The sequence below is a fragment of the Geospiza fortis genome, unplaced genomic scaffold (genome assembly GCF_000277835.1).
Source record: "Geospiza fortis unplaced genomic scaffold, GeoFor_1.0 scaffold700, whole genome shotgun sequence".
Classification (NCBI taxonomy): Eukaryota; Metazoa; Chordata; class Aves; order Passeriformes; family Thraupidae; genus Geospiza; species Geospiza fortis.
In genome coordinates this window covers 141,827-161,083 of record NW_005054702.1, presented here as the reverse complement: position 1 = coordinate 161,083, position 19,257 = coordinate 141,827, and the positions used below count along the sequence as shown (strand labels likewise).

The following is a 19,257-nucleotide window of genomic DNA, read 5'->3' as shown; positions in this document are numbered from 1 at the left end:
GCTTTATATATATAGTTTTATAAATAAAAAATATAAATTCAGTGATACAGAAAGAACCAGAAAAAAAGTGTTATGGTTAAAAACAATCTTGTCATTATTTTATTTTTAACTCATGGATCACAAAAGTGAAAATCTAGAATAAATCCATTAATTTTGACAGTGTTTGAAAATAGGTTTCCTAGTTTAGGCCAGGACATGGCTAATTTTTTACAGTAGGCAGGAGGGGGGCATGGCCAGATCCCAGTGTTATTCAATACCACCTCATGTCATTCCTAGGGATGGGGGAAAGGGACTGTCTCTGGCTTCAGAGGAGGAGGGTGACCTTTTTTCAGTCAGGAGAAAAATGTGGTCAGGAAGAGTCAGTCAGTATTTGTCAAAGTTTTCTATGTAAATAGTTTCTTTGTCTTACAGCTTTTATTATTAATATTCTTGTTGTTACTGTTAGTTTTCTTATCTTATTGCTGTTTCCAGTATATTGTTCTTTTCTCAACCCATGATCTTTGCTTTTTGTGCTTTCAATGGGGGTGGAGGGGGAGGAGCATGACATCTGGTTTGGGAGAGTCTTGGTGGGGGCACTAAATTGGGGAGTACCATTCCTAAACCGCAACATGCTAGTACTAACATGATTTACTGAAATAAAGGCATAGAAAACAAAACATTCTATGCCATAGTATGAAGAGCTATTGCTCTATTCCAGTCTGAACTAAAAACCAATATTTGGTGTTTCCATATTAGTACACAAACATGAAAAGGTATGATATACTTTTTATGTTCTTCCAATTCCACAGACACATTTGACTTTTTTTTTAACAGGAAAATAGGTCAAATGTAGCTCATTTCTGTTTTATTTGCACTTAACAAAGAGACCACCAAATTATATAAACTATAGAATTAATTCAGACATAAAATTCAATGCAGAATATACCCACATGGTATCATGCAAAATACCCCAACCTTCTTTGCAGACACTTAATTACTGGTTCAAGCTATAGGAGTAGCTTTCATAAAGATAATATCAATTAGAATGCAGCTGAATAATTTGAAAGTCTTGGACTACAAACTGAATCAGAAGAAATGGATATATAAAAAAAGATGATTGCAGCAGATCTCTGTGGTCCTCTGTGTGCCTTGCTTCCTTTCTTTGTGTTACATAATTTATTTTCAGCACTTACCAATAATAAAATGCAACAAAGATAATGGCTGTAATTGAAAGAAAAATTATCATACCAATAACTAAATAAAGCAAAAAATACATGTTGTCTATCTTTGTTGCATTGAAACAATTTGATTTGAGTATAAATCTCACTCCTATGTCACACATGGCTCTTCTGTAAAAAAGCAAAGCAGAAAAAAATGAAGTGAAACTTGTCTCAACCAGCACCAGCATGCCCAGATCCCTTTCTGCAGGGCTGCTCTCCAGCGACTCATCTCACAATCTATACTCATGTCTGGCATTACTCCGTCGCAGGTGCAAAATCCAGCAATTGGACTTGTTAAATTTCATTGCCCAATGCTATGATCTATGTAGATCCCTCTGCAAGGCCTCTTGTTCCTCAAGAGAGTCAACAGCACCTCCCAGTTTGGTACCATCAGCAAATTTGCTAATGGTGCATTTAACTCCTGCATTGAGATCATTGATAAATATATTGAACAGAATTGGCCCTAGAACTGAGCCCTAAGGAACACCATTAGAGACTGGTCATCAGTCAGATATAGCCCCATTAACTACAGTCCTTTGAGCCATGCCCTTCAGCCAGTTCTTCACCCAGTTCACCATAAGCCCACTCATCCCATAGCTGGGCAACTTTTCCAGAAGGATGCTGTGAGGTACAGTATCAAAAGTCTTACTAAAATCCAGAAAAACTACATCCATCACCTTCCCATCATCCACTAGGTGGGTGACCTTATTGTAGAAGGTCTACAACCTCTCTGGGCAACCTGTTTCAGTGTTTCACCACCCTCATTGTAAAAAAAAATTATTTCTTATATCTAATCTAAATCAACCCTCTTTTAGTTTAAAAACATTACTTCTTGACCTATTTCAACAGGCCCTGCTAAAAAGTCTGTTCCCAAATGGATAGAACAAGGTCACACTGGAACTCATGCAAACTTTTGTCAGTGCTGAACTTTCAAAATTCACTCCACTGAAATGCTCCTATTTAATTTTGGGAACTAAATACCTAGGGACGAAGCCATACAGATTATTTAAATATATACTTTACACAGCAGCCAAATTAAGTGTGACAGCTTGTTTACTACAGGTTCCTGCCCTACAGGGACATTTAGACAATACATTAAGCAAAACAGCAAAATAACAAGTCATGAAAGAAACAGCATTAAATATTGGTATATTTCATTATTATATTTTTCTTCTGTAAATCCCACAAGATTTAGATTTCACTATCAAAATGTTAAGCACTACAGTAAAGAAGCCAAACAGGTAGGTGGTGCAAAAAACTAGAGCCATTCCAACAGATAGTCTGTCTTATTTCATGTTATTTATTACTAACACACATCAGGCAAGAACCTGCTGTCAAATTCAACTGCTTTGTATGTGCACCGTAGATAAACAAGCTGTATATTTTAAACACAACACTGTCTCCTTCCATTGTCAAAATGTTCCTTGGTTTTCTCTTTCTTGAAATTACAATTTAATTCCCCAAATTAAAATGTAATTCCTTTATAAAGCAATTTACATCAAAACTGAAGTAAATTGAATGTCTTTAAAGAAAGCTTATAATAAAGAGTAAAAAGCATCAGCATTAGTTAGTTAACGCTAATTCTAACAAGAGGGCCAATTTTAGTCTCTTAAAAAACCTGTGCCATCACATGACAATATATGGAAAACACTTTTCTGAACACACCTCTTGATCTGTGAAGATCTCAATAAAATTATTGAAGGAGAAGGTCCCCAACTGAAGAATGAGTTCTCCTGTGTTTTCAAAGCACTGTCCAGTTAGTACAAGGAGCTTGTGTCTTGCAGCATCTGTGATCATTAAGCGCACCTAAAGAGGAGAGAAACACATCAGTAATGGAAGTTATCATGTGTTTGTACATTCCTCTGAGAACATAAGGTTTACCTCATTTAATTTAAAGCATATTTTGCACCAAAGCCTCCATAAGACTGTCAAAACATTTTCAAGTTACAGAGTTTTTTATTGTCTGGAGCTTGATGATGGCACAAATAGAGTTGAATGTTTATGGGTAAGAACTAGGAGAAAGGCAATCAAGGCAGATATCCTGGTGGGAGTCTGTTACAGATGACCCAACTGGGATGAAGAGGTAGATGAAATAGTCTATAAGCAACTGGGAGAAGTCTCACAAATGCTAGCCTTCATTCTCCTGGGGGACTTCAATTTACCAGATATCCGCTGGAAATACAATACAGCGGAGACAAAACAGCCTAGGAGATTCTTGGAGTATGTGGAAGAAAACTTGCTGACACAGCTGGTGAGGGAACCAACTAGGGAAGGCACCTCCCTGGACTTGCTGTTTGTGAACAGAGAAGGACTGGTGGGTGATGTGATGGTTGGAGGCTGTCTTGGGTATAGTGGTCATGAAATGATTGAGTTTTCAATTCTTAGAGAAATAAGGAGGGGTGTCAGCAGAACTGCCACCTGGGACTTCTGGAGGGCAGACTTTGGCCTGTTAAGGAGACTGGTTGAGAGAGTTCCTTGGGAGGCAGTCCTAAAGAGCAAAAGAGGCCAAGAAGGCTGGAAGTCTCTCTCACCTTTTTGCTACCATTATTATTATTATATTTTATTTGTTTCCATTATTAAATTGTTTTTATCTGAACCCATGATTATTTTTCTTTTCCTGATTGTCCTCCCCATACCACCAGGGTGGGGGGAGACTTATGAGTGGCTGCATGGTACTTAGTGGCCAGTTGGGGTAAAACCATTGCAAGCGAAAAAGAGAAAGGAAATAAAAGTAAAGACACAAGGGAAAATAGAGTAAGGAGCAGAAGAAAACAAAATTTGAATGAAAAAGTATATATTCCTTCCATAACTCTTGTTGAATTTTAATAACACTGTATCAGGACACCCTTGGGCGACTGTATCCCACATGCTAATATGTCAGGCTGCTTTTGGAAGGCCAAATTTCTTTTCCCAATGTACAGCATTGCTTGTCATTCTACTACAAAAATGTCACTAAAAAGCAACAGCCTTAAATCACACAAAGAAGTTGCATATTTACTATCATTCTGTTAAATTCCCTACAAAGTTAAAGGATGTTTCTGTTTCACCATAATTATAATCAAGCACTCAGATACAGTCACATGTACTATTTACATCTCATGATACCACTAACTATGGACACAATAACTTTTTTAAGTGTACCATCCCAAGATGTTTTCCAAAACAGTAATAAATTATGTAGATGCCTGATGGCTCAAAAGAACATGCAATGGGAGAAATAAACTTCTGCATTTTGAAACAACTGTTAAATATTTTAAACTAGAGCTTTGTTATTTTATTTTACCCTCACTATAGCTAGTAATAATCACTATTTCCCTCCAGAGGGAGATTTACTTGTATGCTAAGAAAAATCCATATATTCAGTATACTTCTGTACTGTTCAGTAAACTTTTTGCCAATGTGATGGGTTGACCTTCAGTGGCTGCCATGACCGCACCAAGCCTTTTTATGACATATTGTATGTAGTGTCCTATGACTTCGTACTCTTGTAAAAAGTCACTCTCCAGCTTTCTTGTAGGTTCCCTTTAGATACCAAAAGGCTACTATAAGGAGCCTTCTCTTCTCCATGCTGAGCAGTCCCAATTATCTCAGCCCATCTTAATTGGTGAGGTGCTCCAGCCCTCTCATCTTCATGGTCCTCCTCTGGACTCTCTCCAACAGGCTGATGCCCTTACTGTGCTGAGGACTCCAGAGCTGAATGCAGTACTCTAGGTTAGGTAGGGTCTCTCGAGAACAGAGCAGAAGGGGAGAATCACCTCCTTAAATCTGCTGGTAATGCTTTTTTTCACGCAGCCCAGGATATAGGTGGCTTTCTCAGCTGCAAGTGCACATTCTCAGGTCACATCAAGCTTCTCGTCAATCAACAACCCCAAGTCCACATCAGCTCAGCCTATATTATGCTTGGGATTGCCCTGACCCGGGTCCAGGACCTTGTTCTTGGTGTCGTTGAACTTCATAAGGTTTGCGTGTACCCACCTCTCAGGCCTGTCAAGGTCCCTCTGGGTGGCATCCCATCCTACTGGCATTTCTGGATGGCCCTTCTCTGGACTCACTCCAGCAGGTCTACATCTATTTTATGTTGGGAGCTCCAGAACTGGATGCAGTACTCCAGGTGGGATCTCATGAGAGTGGAGCAGAGGGACAGGATCACCTCCTTTGACCTTCTGGTCATGCTTCTTTTCATATAGCCCAGAACATGGTTGGCTTTCTGGACTGCAAGTGCACATTGCCTGTTCATTTCCAGCCTCTCATCTACCAGCATCCCCAAATCCTTCTTAGCAGGGCTGCTCTCAATCTATTCATCCCTTAGCTTGTATTGATACCAGGGGTTACTCCTACCCAGGTACTGTTGTATTAGATACATTTACAACAATTCTCATACATCTACAGTAACACATTACACAACAATACTTATACATATACAGTAATATATTATACAGCTATACTTATGCATTACAGTAATACATTATACCAGTTACATTACACCAGCATCTATCCCCACTTGTCGAGGCAGTCATAATGCCCTCTATGTGGCTTCCACCTGCCACTCTCAGCTTCACCAACGCCACCTCCCCCACTCCATCCCAGTGGGTCACAGTAACCCTACACACTTTACACTAATACCTATACATTACAGTAAGCATTACAACAAACACTAATACATTACAGTAAACATTACAACAACAGAGTCCATCCCCTCCAGGGGCTTTTCCTGATGCATGTCCATCCCCTCCAGGGCCTTTTCCCGATGCATCCAGCCAGAAGCATCTGCAGCTAATCCAGCAGCGATCCAACAAAGGATATTGCTACCAGACTGCCACAGAGCCCTGGCATGTCCAAAGCTTCTCCAACCCTCTCCTGGGGTCAATCTTCTTCTGATATTACTCATCCCTTCTGGGGGAACTCACCATCTTCTCCAGGGACTCTTCTGGTCCTCACCCTCTCCTGGGGTTCATGGTCTTTGCAGCAGCCTTCCCCTGAGCAGCCTTCTCCTAGCTCTTCTTGTAGTCTTCTGACTCTTTGGCTGACTCCACCCTTTTATGTCCCTTGCTCTTAATTACTTACAGGTGTTAACACAGCTGCAACTCATTGGGGAATACTGTGCCCCCTTACAATTCTCCCTACAAGGTACAGCACCTTGCACTTGGCCTTATTAAACCTCATAAGATTCTGATGGGCCCACATCTCAATCCTGCCCAGGTCCCTCTGAATGGCATCCTGTCCTTCAGGTTTGGCAACCGCACGACTCAGCTTGGTGTCATCTGCAAACTTGCTGAGGGGGCACTTAATCCCACTGTCTATGTCATTGATGAAGATATTAAATAGCACTGGTCCCAGTACAGATCCCTGAGGAACACCACTTGTCACCAGTATCCATTGGGACATTAAGTTGTTGACCACTACCCTCTGGATGTGACCATTCAACCAACTCCTCATCCACTGAACAGCCCACCCATCAAATCCATATCTCCAATTCAGAGAGAAAGATGTTGTGAGGGATTGTATCAAAAGCTTTACAGAAGTCCAGATGGATGGCATCCGTAGCCCTTTCTGTTGTCCACTGATGTAGTCACTCCATTATAGAAGGCCACAAGATTGGTCAGGCAGGACTTGCTCTTGGTGAAGCTGTGCTGGCTGTCTCAAATCACCTCCCTGTCCTCCATGTGTCTTAGCATAGCTTCTAGAAGGATCTGTTCCATAATCTTCCCAGGCACAAAGATGAGGTTTGCAGTCCCTGGGGTCTTCCTTTCTACTCTTTTTAAGATGGGTGCGATTTTTCCTTTATCTTGTTCACCTGACTGCCATGACTTTTCAAATATCATGGAGAGTGGTCTGGCCACTACATCAGTCAATTCCCTCAGGACTCTGGAATGCATCTCATCAGATCCCATAGACTTATATATGTTCAAGTTCCTTAGGCTATCACAGACCTAATGTTCTCTTACAGTGGGAGGGACTTTGCTCCTCCAGTCCCCATATTGTAGTCCATCCACTTGAGATGTGTAGGAATAGAGACTGCAGTTTGGGGCAGCTGACCTGAACTGGCCAAAGGAATATTCCATACCATAGAACATCATGCTCAGTATATAGACTGGGGGGAGTTGGCCAGGAGGGGACTAACTGGGCATTGGTCAACAGATTATGAGCTACTGTATTGTGCATAACTTCTTTCTCTTGGGTTTTATTATTCTCTCTCTATCCTTTTCATTACTCTTATTATTGTTACTATTATTTTTTTATTATTTTATTATTTTATTGTATTTTATTATGTTTTTATTATTAAACTGTTCTTATAGGTTTACTTTTTTTTTTTTGGATTCTCTTTTTCCCCAGTGTGGAGTGAGTGAGTGGTTGCATGTGTCAAGACTTAAAGAATGCAGTGAAATGTCTCAAAACGCTGTCAAAGAAGAAAATTCCCAAAAGACAAGCCACCAAAACAGGCACAGCTGGCAAACAGGAAGGTGTTCATTTCAGGCCTAAAGGGAGGAGAATGTTTGGAATTAGGACACTAAACAAAATTGTAGTGTAGAAACTTGTGATAAGCACAGATGTCAAGAAAAGGAAGATGCCAGGCCTGGCGAGGCAGATGTGGGTAACCTATTTAGACAAAAATTCCTACCATGGCAAACTGTGAGAAAGGAAGTCCTTGTACACATGCCAGCCCAGGTTGTGGAAACACCATCTATGCTCTGTGGATACCTGGGACTTGGACTGTATAAGTGGTACCTCCAGAAGAAAACCAGTGGACCCCCACCACTGAGAAGGCCAGAAGAGGAAAAGCCAGCAGGATGATGCAGGGACCCACATGGTGGTGGCTATCTCTCTACTTAATCTGTCTCTTTCTCTCTTCCTCCCCCTTCCCCCCCCATTTATTGTTAAATAAAATCCATACTATTTACTTTGGCATATGGTCACATTTGTACCTTAATTTGGGTGGAGGCATCTTTTAATAATTGGATCCTAACAACCTGGTACTTAATTGCTGCTGGGGTCAAACCATGAAAGTTTCTTCCTGTTTGTGTTTGATATCACTTCATGTTGGTAAATAAGTAGAATTTTTGACAAAGTACTGCAAGCAGAGTGTGTTGGTTTTGCATGGCCTGGTTCTTGGTATTGGGGGGCGGCCACAGTGAGGGTGGACATGCCACTGGCCAAGGTGGGCCAATTAGAGATAGTGGTAACGCCTCTGTGATAACATATTTAAGAAGAAAGAAAAACAAAAATTGGGCAGTTTTAATTCCAGCCAGAGAAGAGCAGAGTGAGAACATGTGAGAAGAACAACTATGTAGACACCAAGGTCAGTGAAAATGGAAGGGGAGGAGGTACTCCAGGCACTGGAGCCGGGATTCCTCTGCAGCCTGTGGTGAAGACCATGGTGAAGCAGACTGTCCTCCTGCAGCCCATGAAGGAGATGCCCACACTGGAGCAGCTGGATGCCTGGAGGATACTGTAATCCTGTGGGAGACCCATGGAGAGAGGGGCCCTGCACTCAGGCTGGAATAGCCTGTCCTTGAAGGACTGCACCCCGTGGAAGAGTGACCCACGCTACAGAAGTTTTGTGAGGACTGTTGCTCATTAGATGGAGCCACGTCAGAGAAGTTCTCAGAGAACTGTCTCCCATGGTAGGGACCCCATGGTGCAGCAGAGGAACGACTTGTCTCCCTGAGCAGCAAGAGAAACTACCAGTAATAAATTACCAAAACCCCCACTCCCTGTGTCCCTGCACTGTCAGTGGGAAGGAGGGACAGGCTGGGGGGAGGTAAAGGTGTTTTTAAGGGTTTGTTTTACTTCTCATCATCCTGCTCTGATTTTTTTAGTAATAAATTCACTTTACATCTCTCAGTTGAGCCTGTTTTGCCCTTGTAGTGTTTTCTCCCCATCCCTATCGCAACTCATGAAGCCTTTGTTAAATTTTCTCTCCTCTGTCCAGCTGTAGCAGAAGAGGGTGAGTGAGTGGATTTTGTGGGTGTCTGGCATCTGGCAACTCTCAAATCACCACACAGAGTAATTTCATTTCACAAAAGAAATTGTACTATGTCAGTGCTTCTCAGCACTGGCTAGCAATGTAATTATCACTAATTTTTACAACCTTCAATATCAGTAGCTAAATTTGTCAATTTTTTCTTTGAACTACATCCTCAGTTATTTGGCTCTACTCTAGCAAGTTCATGAGGAATTGACAGAACTCTTCTGGTGCACTCTTCAGAGTCCATTGATCATGCCATACAGTTTTTGAAGGACAGATCACATAGATCAATCTAGCATCACCACCACGTAGATGGTCATTCTTCTTGAGGACCTAAATTTATCTCAAGGAACTGGATTTCATTTCAGGCACTTTTTCATATGCAAAAAAGGCAGCCAGAGCTACCAAACAATGGAGGAACAGAAGAAAACCAGCTGTAGCTTCACCACAGCTGTCTTCATCAAGAAAAGAATTTGGTATGTTATGAGGAAATGAGTGCTGGCTAAATGGTATGTTTCTGTCTTATGTCTTTGAAGCTTTATCAGAAGTCCAGGAAAACAGGAAAAAATCAAGGGGCTTTTGTGATGTTTTTGATTATATTTGCTCCTACCTTGTCCTCTTGTCTGCAGTTAGGAGCTTCTCTCAACCTGTCCACTTAATGAAGCTTTTATGACACATCCAGTGAAATATTTCTGACTTACCTCAGTGCTAACTGCTTCATCTGAGGGATTGATTAGGACTACAGTTTCTAAGACATCACTTCTGTGGTGAAGAATCTTCTGACCTGCAAGCACGGAGAGGAAAAAGAAGACATTAAATTCAACCAGTGTGGCTTAAACCAGTGCTTTCCCAGAGCTACTTATATGTTCCACTGTGGCATAGCCCTAAGGTTACCCAGGACAGTGCACACCGGCCTCAGCAACTACTGTGTGCTGGGTCATGTCTTCAGGAATACCCATGACATGTGGTCCTATGGGCCAGAAACACCACTCTCAAAAATTCATAGAATTATAGAATGGTTTAGGTTGGAAGGGACCTTAAAGATGGTCTCATTCCACCTCCCTGACATCGACAGGGACACCTTCCACTAGATCAGTTGGCTCAGGGCCCCATCCAACCTGGCCTTGAACAATTCCAGGAATGGGGCATCCACAGCATCTCTGGGCAAGCTGTTCCAGTGCCTCACCACCCTCACAGTAATGAAAGTCTTCCTAATATCTAATCTAATCCTATTCTCTTTCAGTTTGAAACCACTCCCACCTCATCCTATCACTATTGATGCCATGATGATTTTTTGCCTTTTCTTTTAATATACCTTTTATGTATTCTCAGTATTCTTAGCATACATACTTGTAATTTGTGAGGTGAGGGTCTGTAGTGATGTAGAGCCCCCAGGCAGGTGCAAAGGAGAGCTGCTTTATTTCAAAAACCCGGCCTTTTAAAGCAATTAGCTGGTTATCAGCTACACAGTTTTAAATAATAACAAACATAATTCTACCAACCACCAACAACCATGATGTGAACACACGATGGTTACATAACTTGTTTTTCTACCTCTAATTCAGCTGAGTCACTTTCACGTAGTCCTTTTCTGCTTATCTGAAGTAGCAGGCCCGAGCCATGATTTTACAAGGCCTCCCCTTTCTAAGGTTTTACCTATATGCAACACTTATTCTTTAGCTTGATATCTCAGCTTAGTCCTGGTATTCTACTAGGCAAGAAGACCAAACATCCTAAAGGCCTCAAAGTTGGAGGCTGGAAAGCCTTACACCATCTTGAGAAACCAAGACTCTCTCTGGAACATATTTTGTAAACTAGGTTCAAGCCCCATCTGGAGGAAATACTGTAAAATACGGAGATGTCACGCCATTCATTTAAACTTCGCATCTGGGAATCTTTGTCAGATATGCTAATTTGCAAGGTCTATAAAACTGTATATGTGTGTCTTGGTTTAAAAAGACAGGTGTCTGCTAAGGAAGGCAGAAGCCTCCCCTGAAATGGAAAATGTAAACTCCCTCCCTCCAAATTATTATCATTTTGAAATTAAAAGGCTCTCAGGCAAAGATATGGGAATAGGAATAACAGTTCTTTACTAGGAAAACTTGGTAGCAGTCCGAGTTAATGGTGGCTGCAGTCCTCCTGCAGTGACAGGTGTGGTTCTGTTGGAGCAGTGATCCTTTAGAAGGGTGGAGTTTTCCTCTGAAGGTTCGGTAGTGGTGTAGATGGACCTGGTCTTCCTCTGGGAATCCAGTGGAGAAGACAGCTATCCCTCTGGGAATCCAGTGGGAAAAAGGCTGCCCTGGTGTCCCAAAATCTCAGATTATATCCAGGATGGAATGCTTGGCTCTTCCCCCTGGGCAGAGCATCTCACAATGGGATGATGTAGTTTTATCAGCCATACAGTGACACTCAATGACTAACAGAAGATATCTCCCCAGAGGGAGGATTGATTTGTGGAAGAGCTAAAGAAAACTGCCCAATTAACAGAAGATAACTGCCACACCTCTAACAGATGGCAAATAGAATACACACATTATCTTGCAATCTAAGGCAATGTGGTATACCAGGTGTGTGCATTTCGGTGTATTCCACCTTGACGAATTGTTGCACCATAAGGATCCTTATTAAATATGAAGGTAAAAACCCTTTTATCCCTTAACCGTATCTGGCTCATAATTCTAGGATCAGAGAAAAAGGCAACACTACATGCCCTTGTAAAAAGTCCTTCTCCACTCCTCTAGTAGGCTCCCTTCAGGTACTGAAAGGCCACATGAAGGTTACCCCAGAACCTTCTCTTCTCCAGACTGAACAGTACCAAGTCTCTCAGCCTTTCATCAAAGGAGAGGTGCGTCATCCTTCTAATCATCTTTGTGGCCCTCCACTGGACTTGCTCCAACAGGTCAATGTCCTTACTGTGCTGGGGACCCCAGAGCTGGACGCAGTACTCCAGGTGGGGTGTCTCAAGAGCAGAGTAGAAGGGCAAAATCACCTCCTTTAACCTGCTGATTACATTTCTTTCGATGCAGCCCAGAACATAGTTGGCTTTCTGGGCTGCAAGCACACATTGATGGGTCATGTCAAGCTTCTCATCCACCAACACCCCCAGAAGTCCTTCTCCTCAGAGCTGCTCTCAATCCATTCTCTGCCCAGACTGTATTTCTGCTTGAAATTGACCTGACCCAGATGCAGGACCTTGCTCTTGGCCTTGTTGAATTTCATGAAGTTTGCAGATGCCCATGTCTCAAGCCTGTCAAGGTCCCTCTGGATGGCACCCCTTCCCTCCAGTGTGTTCACTGCACCACAGAAATTGGTGCCATCAGCAAACTTGCTGAGGGTGCATTCATTTCCACTGTCCATGTTACTGACAAAGATGTTAAACAGCACCAGTTCCCATACCAACCCCTGAGGAATGCTACTTGTCACAGATTTGCGCTTGGATATCAAACCATTGGCTACAACTCTTTGAGACTGACCATCCTATCAATTCCTTATCCACAACAAGAGTGTTCCATCTGTCAAATCCATGTCTCTCCAGTTTAGAGACAAGGATGTCATGAGTGACATTGTCAAATGCTTTGCACAATTTCAGAGGCAAGTATAGAGGTCTTGACATTGTAAATGGGCCTATTTAGAGCTTCATATGTGACTGCCTCCCTCTTCCACTCCTTGGCATATTTAACTTATTATCTTACAGGGTGGGATGCTGGTAGTTGATTTTTGTAAGAGTAACTCAAGCTTACTGCTCAGGCTGATACTCAGATGCTCAGCTGGAATGAAGGAAAGTCTCCCTCAGAAAGAATTTTATCAAACAGAAATGAAGTATAGTGTGGGAGTAGAAAGCAGCAACACCCTTTTACAGGCTGGCAAGAGACCGAGACTTATTAAACTACAGATAAAGTGGGAGAATCTGAGACATGCACAGAAGATCTGGGGTTGCTTTAAAGTAACTCTACCAAGTTTTTGCAGCTTATCTCTACACATTAGACAAAATATTTTTGTGACACGTCAAAGGAAGAAAGGAAGACATTTCCAGGTTGCACAGAAGTGATTGACTAGCTAGATTGTATCTACCTCTAGTTTCTGTAAGAATGTTAAAATCCTATCTAAAGACTTCCAGGAAAAAAATATTTATCTGTCATTTCGGTGTATTCCACCTTGACGAATTGTTGCACCATAAGGATCCTTATTAAATATGAAGGTAAAAACCCTTTTATCCCTTAACCGTATCTGGCTCATAATTCTAGGATCAGAGAAAAAGGCAACACTACATGCCCTTGTAAAAAGTCCTTCTCCACTCCTCTAGTAGGCTCCCTTCAGGTACTGAAAGGCCACATGAAGGTTACCCCAGAACCTTCTCTTCTCCAGACTGAACAGTACCAAGTCTCTCAGCCTTTCATCAAAGGAGAGGTGCGTCATCCTTCTAATCATCTTTGTGGCCCTCCACTGGACTTGCTCCAACAGGTCAATGTCCTTACTGTGCTGGGGACCCCAGAGCTGGACGCAGTACTCCAGGTGGGGTGTCTCAAGAGCAGAGTAGAAGGGCAAAATCACCTCCTTTAACCTGCTGATTACATTTCTTTCGATGCAGCCCAGAACATAGTTGGCTTTCTGGGCTGCAAGCACACATTGATGGGTCATGTCAAGCTTCTCATCCACCAACACCCCCAGAAGTCCTTCTCCTCAGAGCTGCTCTCAATCCATTCTCTGCCCAGACTGTATTTCTGCTTGAAATTGACCTGACCCAGATGCAGGACCTTGCTCTTGGCCTTGTTGAATTTCATGAAGTTTGCAGATGCCCATGTCTCAAGCCTGTCAAGGTCCCTCTGGATGGCACCCCTTCCCTCCAGTGTGTTCACTGCACCACAGAAATTGGTGCCATCAGCAAACTTGCTGAGGGTGCATTCATTTCCACTGTCCATGTTACTGACAAAGATGTTAAACAGCACCAGTTCCCATACCAACCCCTGAGGAATGCTACTTGTCACAGATTTGCGCTTGGATATCAAACCATTGGCTACAACTCTTTGAGACTGACCATCCTATCAATTCCTTATCCACAACAAGAGTGTTCCATCTGTCAAATCCATGTCTCTCCAGTTTAGAGACAAGGATGTCATGAGTGACATTGTCAAATGCTTTGCACAATTTCAGAGGCAAGTATAGAGGTCTTGACATTGTAAATGGGCCTATTTAGAGCTTCATATGTGACTGCCTCCCTCTTCCACTCCTTGGCATATTTAACTTATTATCTTACAGGGTGGGATGCTGGTAGTTGATTTTTGTAAGAGTAACTCAAGCTTACTGCTCAGGCTGATACTCAGATGCTCAGCTGGAATGAAGGAAAGTCTCCCTCAGAAAGAATTTTATCAAACAGAAATGAAGTATAGTGTGGGAGTAGAAAGCAGCAACACCCTTTTACAGGCTGGCAAGAGACCGAGACTTATTAAACTACAGATAAAGTGGGAGAATCTGAGACATGCACAGAAGATCTGGGGTTGCTTTAAAGTAACTCTACCAAGTTTTTGCAGCTTATCTCTACACATTAGACAAAATATTTTTGTGACACGTCAAAGGAAGAAAGGAAGACATTTCCAGGTTGCACAGAAGTGATTGACTAGCTAGATTGTATCTACCTCTAGTTTCTGTAAGAATGTTAAAATCCTATCTAAAGACTTCCAGGAAAAAAATATTTATCTGTTTGTAGGTATTTCCTCATCCTTGATTTTATTAAGTAAAGCTTCAAATTAAAACCAGATATGAATAAGGAGACTTGGCTGCTGCTTGATTCAGAATCAGTCCAATACAAAGAAGAAGTAAATACCATGTGACAGTTTCTTAAAGGGTGATTTCCATGCGCATCATCCTAGTTCCCACAGCCATGAAATCCTATTGCTCACCTTCTCAGCCAAATATTGATGACATTTATGGTAGAATTATTGAGATCAGGATGGTCTCTGTAACATTTTCTAGAGAAGTGACTGAAAAGTTTCCTAACTTACACATTTGATCTTTTCAGGCTGATCATGGGGCCCACTTTTTATGGTGATTGTGTTGCAGACAATTTTGTGCAATACCAAAATGTAAATGAATAGCAAGGGAAAGAAAGCAAGTCCTACTTCAAGTCTTGTTTAACCAAGGATCACTACTGACAAACTTCTTACTGATTATGCTGTTGCAACAGCAGCCCATGGGGATGTATGCAGTAGGCAACAAGCTACTCAACAGAGGGCTTCCCATCAGTCCTTCCTGCCATCCCAGATGGACGCCAGTGCTAACTTGCTCCCCATCAATGCCATTCCCAAACAAATTAAATTCAGAATAACCTATATGCAGCAGCAAATGATGTGGTGTGATGTAATGATTCTGGCAGAAAGGGCAAAGGGACAATATGTTCTCTCTGAAGACTGAAAGGGAAATTAAAGTAACCTGCATGGTTTTCTAATGGAAGACTAGCATTTACCCTAAAAACACAGCTGAGCTCTGGTGATAAATTTTCCATGTAAACACGCAGTTTACACATTTCAGAAATCCTATCTGCTTCTGAGATCTCAATCCTTATTTACCAATGGGCCAGTCTAGGTGACTTGTCTAGGTCTCTACCAGACTGCCCTTCTTCTTCTAGGCTGCATCTCAGGATGTGAGAGGGAAAAATACATGTCCCTTTAAGGCAGATTAGATCATAATTGTCTACTGTGAAGCACTTTTTTGGTGGTGTTTGTTTTAGATCAGACCATTGTCTGAGGTAACCTGCTGAGGCAAATGAGAACTCAGATAAACAGCAGAGGGCTCCATACATTTTTGAGTTCAATTCTTGTGTTGCAACATGATGCCATATTGAAGCCATAAAAAGAAATCACAGAATCACAGATGCCTACAAATTACTGGTTGCCTACAATCCCACTCAGGCCACAAAAGGATAGCATGCATGAGTTCAGTTCAATATTTATTATGTTGTAAACTTTTGACTGTTCTCATATGTGTTGTCATTGATGTGTCAATACTGGGCTCTGACCGTGTGTCTGACCTGACTGAGATCAACTAAGTGAAAGCAGTAGTCCTGTGGAAGTTCTGATCCTCCTCTGGATCCGTCCAGTGGTGGTGGTGGTGTGTTCCAAGTCCCCAGACCTCGAGATTATATATGCTCAGATTCAGGCAGGCATGCTCAGTACCTCCTCCAGGGCAGGGAGTTTCACAATGGAAGGATGTAATACTGTCATAGGATATTTTTTGAGTCTTTGGTGGTCATTGCAGCTGCCTATTATATGCTAGTGCTGTTGAGCCATTGTGGCCCATTAGCAGAGTTGACCCCCTCAGGATGGGTGTAACTGTTGGTGCTTCCCCAGAGGGAGTTATCATATATATCATATAGCTGAGTCATTTGCGAAGACAAAGAGACACTACCCTGACTTGCAGGGTTTGCCTCTTCTCATTTAACACTCAGCTTGTAGCCTGAGGGGTCGGGTGGGCACTGGGCAGCTACTACGAAATGACCCATCATTAACAGTTTATCACAAATGATGTAGAGGGGAGTAGAATACACAGTTTGGTTACACCCATATTGGCACTCTTCTCTTGTAACCATGACACATGCTCACCATGCAGAAATCCCTGACACTTCCTAACTGCTCCCTTCCCCATGCTGCAAGACCCAAGGAGGGATCCCTTCATCCATACCTGGAGAATGACATGAGATGGTATAGAATAACACGAGTCCCAGCCATGCCCCTTCTGGTAACTGCAAAAATTAACCTTCTTCTGGCCTGAACCAGGATAACCTTTCAGCAAGTCTCTTGATTTGATGTGAGTTGAAGTGATTTGGCCATGTGACACAGATTTCCAATTCATTACACTTGTTAATAGGCTCACATCAGGGAGTAAAAATTTCTAGAAAGCAAATCCAGATAATTTATTTTCCACCAAGTCACTCTGTGAATTTCTCTTGATTCTGCAGACATCAGCAAGGTGGGAAGAGAAAAGCAAATGGACAGTTTGTTCAAGGAAATGATATTTAGTACCATGTAGCTGTCACATTCACTGTGTCCTCTTGCAGGCCATGAAAGAAAGATACAAAGCAAGCAAGAAAGTGTTGGGATACTCAGGGTCCTGGAGGCACTGCCTGGGGTTGCTGGGGGTACCATTTTATGGACAGACTTCCCCACTCTGACACAGGTTTGTCGCTTTGTCTGCAAATTAGTTCTCATGAGCAGTCTGATCTTTCAGACCATTCTGGAAGTGGGTCCAAGGCTTTGGGGGTCTTGGGTGATCTCTATCCACTTACCAGATCACCCTTAGGTCAACAGTTCCTGCCCACTCCTGTGCTGATGCTGTCTTTTGTTTATTGTGTCTCCAGGGAATGGAAGAAGGATGTTTGTACTAGAAAAGTGCCGCCTTCCCCCTGCATGGACCCTTCTCCAGTAACATCTTGTTCTTGCCTTTTAACCAACAGTCCTTGGTGGGCTCCAGAGCCATCTGACTCTTGGTGTTGGAGATTTACCCAGCAGCCCCTTCTCTTCTGGGTTTCTCCACACACCAACCAGAACTTGCTCCTAAGTGATCTTGGTGTCATTTAATAAACAGATCTTTGAAAAGGTTACTAATTTAGAAAGTAAACCCTGACACCTTTATCTTCAGCAAAGATCTGAGGGAAAGGACAGTGCTGGTGTAAAGCAGTGTAGGGCTTAACATTGGATAACTTCACAAGTTCCTCTGCATCATCCCTGCCACCCTGGGATCTTTTGAAAAGTATTTATCACTAAAAATGTAGCACAACATTAGTCTATATGACATCCTGCCCTCAAATGCATAACTGCAGATATTAATAATAAAAATGCCCCCGCTCCAACATTAAATAAAAGCTTATACCTATTAACTAAAAGCTTACATGGGTCACGTCACCCATTTTTTTATCTGACAAAGGTTTGGGGGAGATTGTGCTTGCTTTGCAAAGGGAACCCCTGGGGACTCGTTCCAGACCAGATTGATGGGGTTGCATTTAGTGTGTGTCAGGGCTTTGGTTGCCTGAGGGCACAATGAGTCATTGAGCTGGGGTGAGGATGATGGGTGGGGCTGGCTGTGATGAAGGGGAAGGAAGGAAGGAAGGAAGGAAGGAAGGAAGGAAGGAAGGAAGGAAAAGGAAGGAAGGAAGGAAGGAAGGAAGAGGAGACGAGGGGAAGGAAGGAAGGAAGGAAGGAAGGAAGCCAAGGTGGGAGCACTGTTCAACTCATAACAGAAGTAGATATATTAGCATTAGTATGCCGCAAGCCTTGTCAACAGAAAGCAGAACCCTGAAGAAGGAATGCAGAAGTTAACAGTGTGCTTGGTACAATGTGCTTGCAGAAATTATGAAAGACCATACATACCTGTGCTAATTTGTACGAGGCTTTGAATTAAGCAATGTTATCTAGTTACATAAATGTTATAGTTGTGCTATTTTTAGCTACAGCTGAAAAGGTATATATTGTGAGTCTGTGAGGAGCAAGGGGTGGAGCTTTCTGTATTGCTGCTGAGTGGCCGATTATAAGATCAGGAGCAGGTGTGTCAATTGCCATTGTGAGTCTGTGAGGAGCAGGGGGTGGAGCTTTCTGTGTTGCTGCTGAGTGGCTGATTATAAGAGGTCTCTGGGGAGGATGGTGAACAGGAGCAGGCAAACAGGGGTGTGGTGAGTGTCTGGGGTGTATACAAGGCAGTTTGTGCAGGCAGGGTAAGCAGGCAGGGTTGCCAGCTTTCTTACTAGTAAGGAGTCCTCTGTGTTGTTTGAGGTCTTTCTGCTGCCTGGTTGTGTTTGAGGCGTCTGTTAGTAATGGTTTCTACACGGTCAAAAACTGTGGCTGGTATAAGTGTAAATGACCAAGTCGAGCCCTCCAAAAAGGATGTGTCTGTACAGACCCATCTGTGCCCAGAGTGTTTGAGCTTATTGGTGGCTTCAGGGAGTGTTGTGGAGGAAACCTGCCTGCGGTGTGAACAAGTGAGTGATCTCCTTTCACTAGTGGCTGAACTTAGGAAGAAGTTGAAAGGTTAAGGAGTATCAGGGAAAGTGAAAGGGAAATAGACTGGTGGAGTTCAGCCCTTCCATCTTTAAGGGAGGCCTCTGAC

General features: G+C 42.5%; 1 protein-coding gene across 2 annotated transcripts in view; it reads right to left on the bottom strand.

Annotated features, from left to right (window-relative positions):
- Window positions 1-19,257, bottom strand: part of LOC102039388 (microtubule-associated protein 1B-like) — a 132,416-nt gene that overhangs the window by 25,510 nt on the left and 87,649 nt on the right. For both annotated transcript variants that reach the window (XM_005430902.2, XM_031065208.1), the window contains exons 2-3: window positions 9,867-9,949; window positions 2,865-3,005 (exon numbers count right to left, since the gene is read on the bottom strand). In XM_005430902.2, the coding sequence (XP_005430959.1) occupies window positions 2,865-2,996 (132 nt within the window). In that variant the 5' untranslated portion in view covers window positions 2,997-3,005; window positions 9,867-9,949. The remainder of the gene's footprint in view (window positions 1-2,864; window positions 3,006-9,866; window positions 9,950-19,257) is intronic.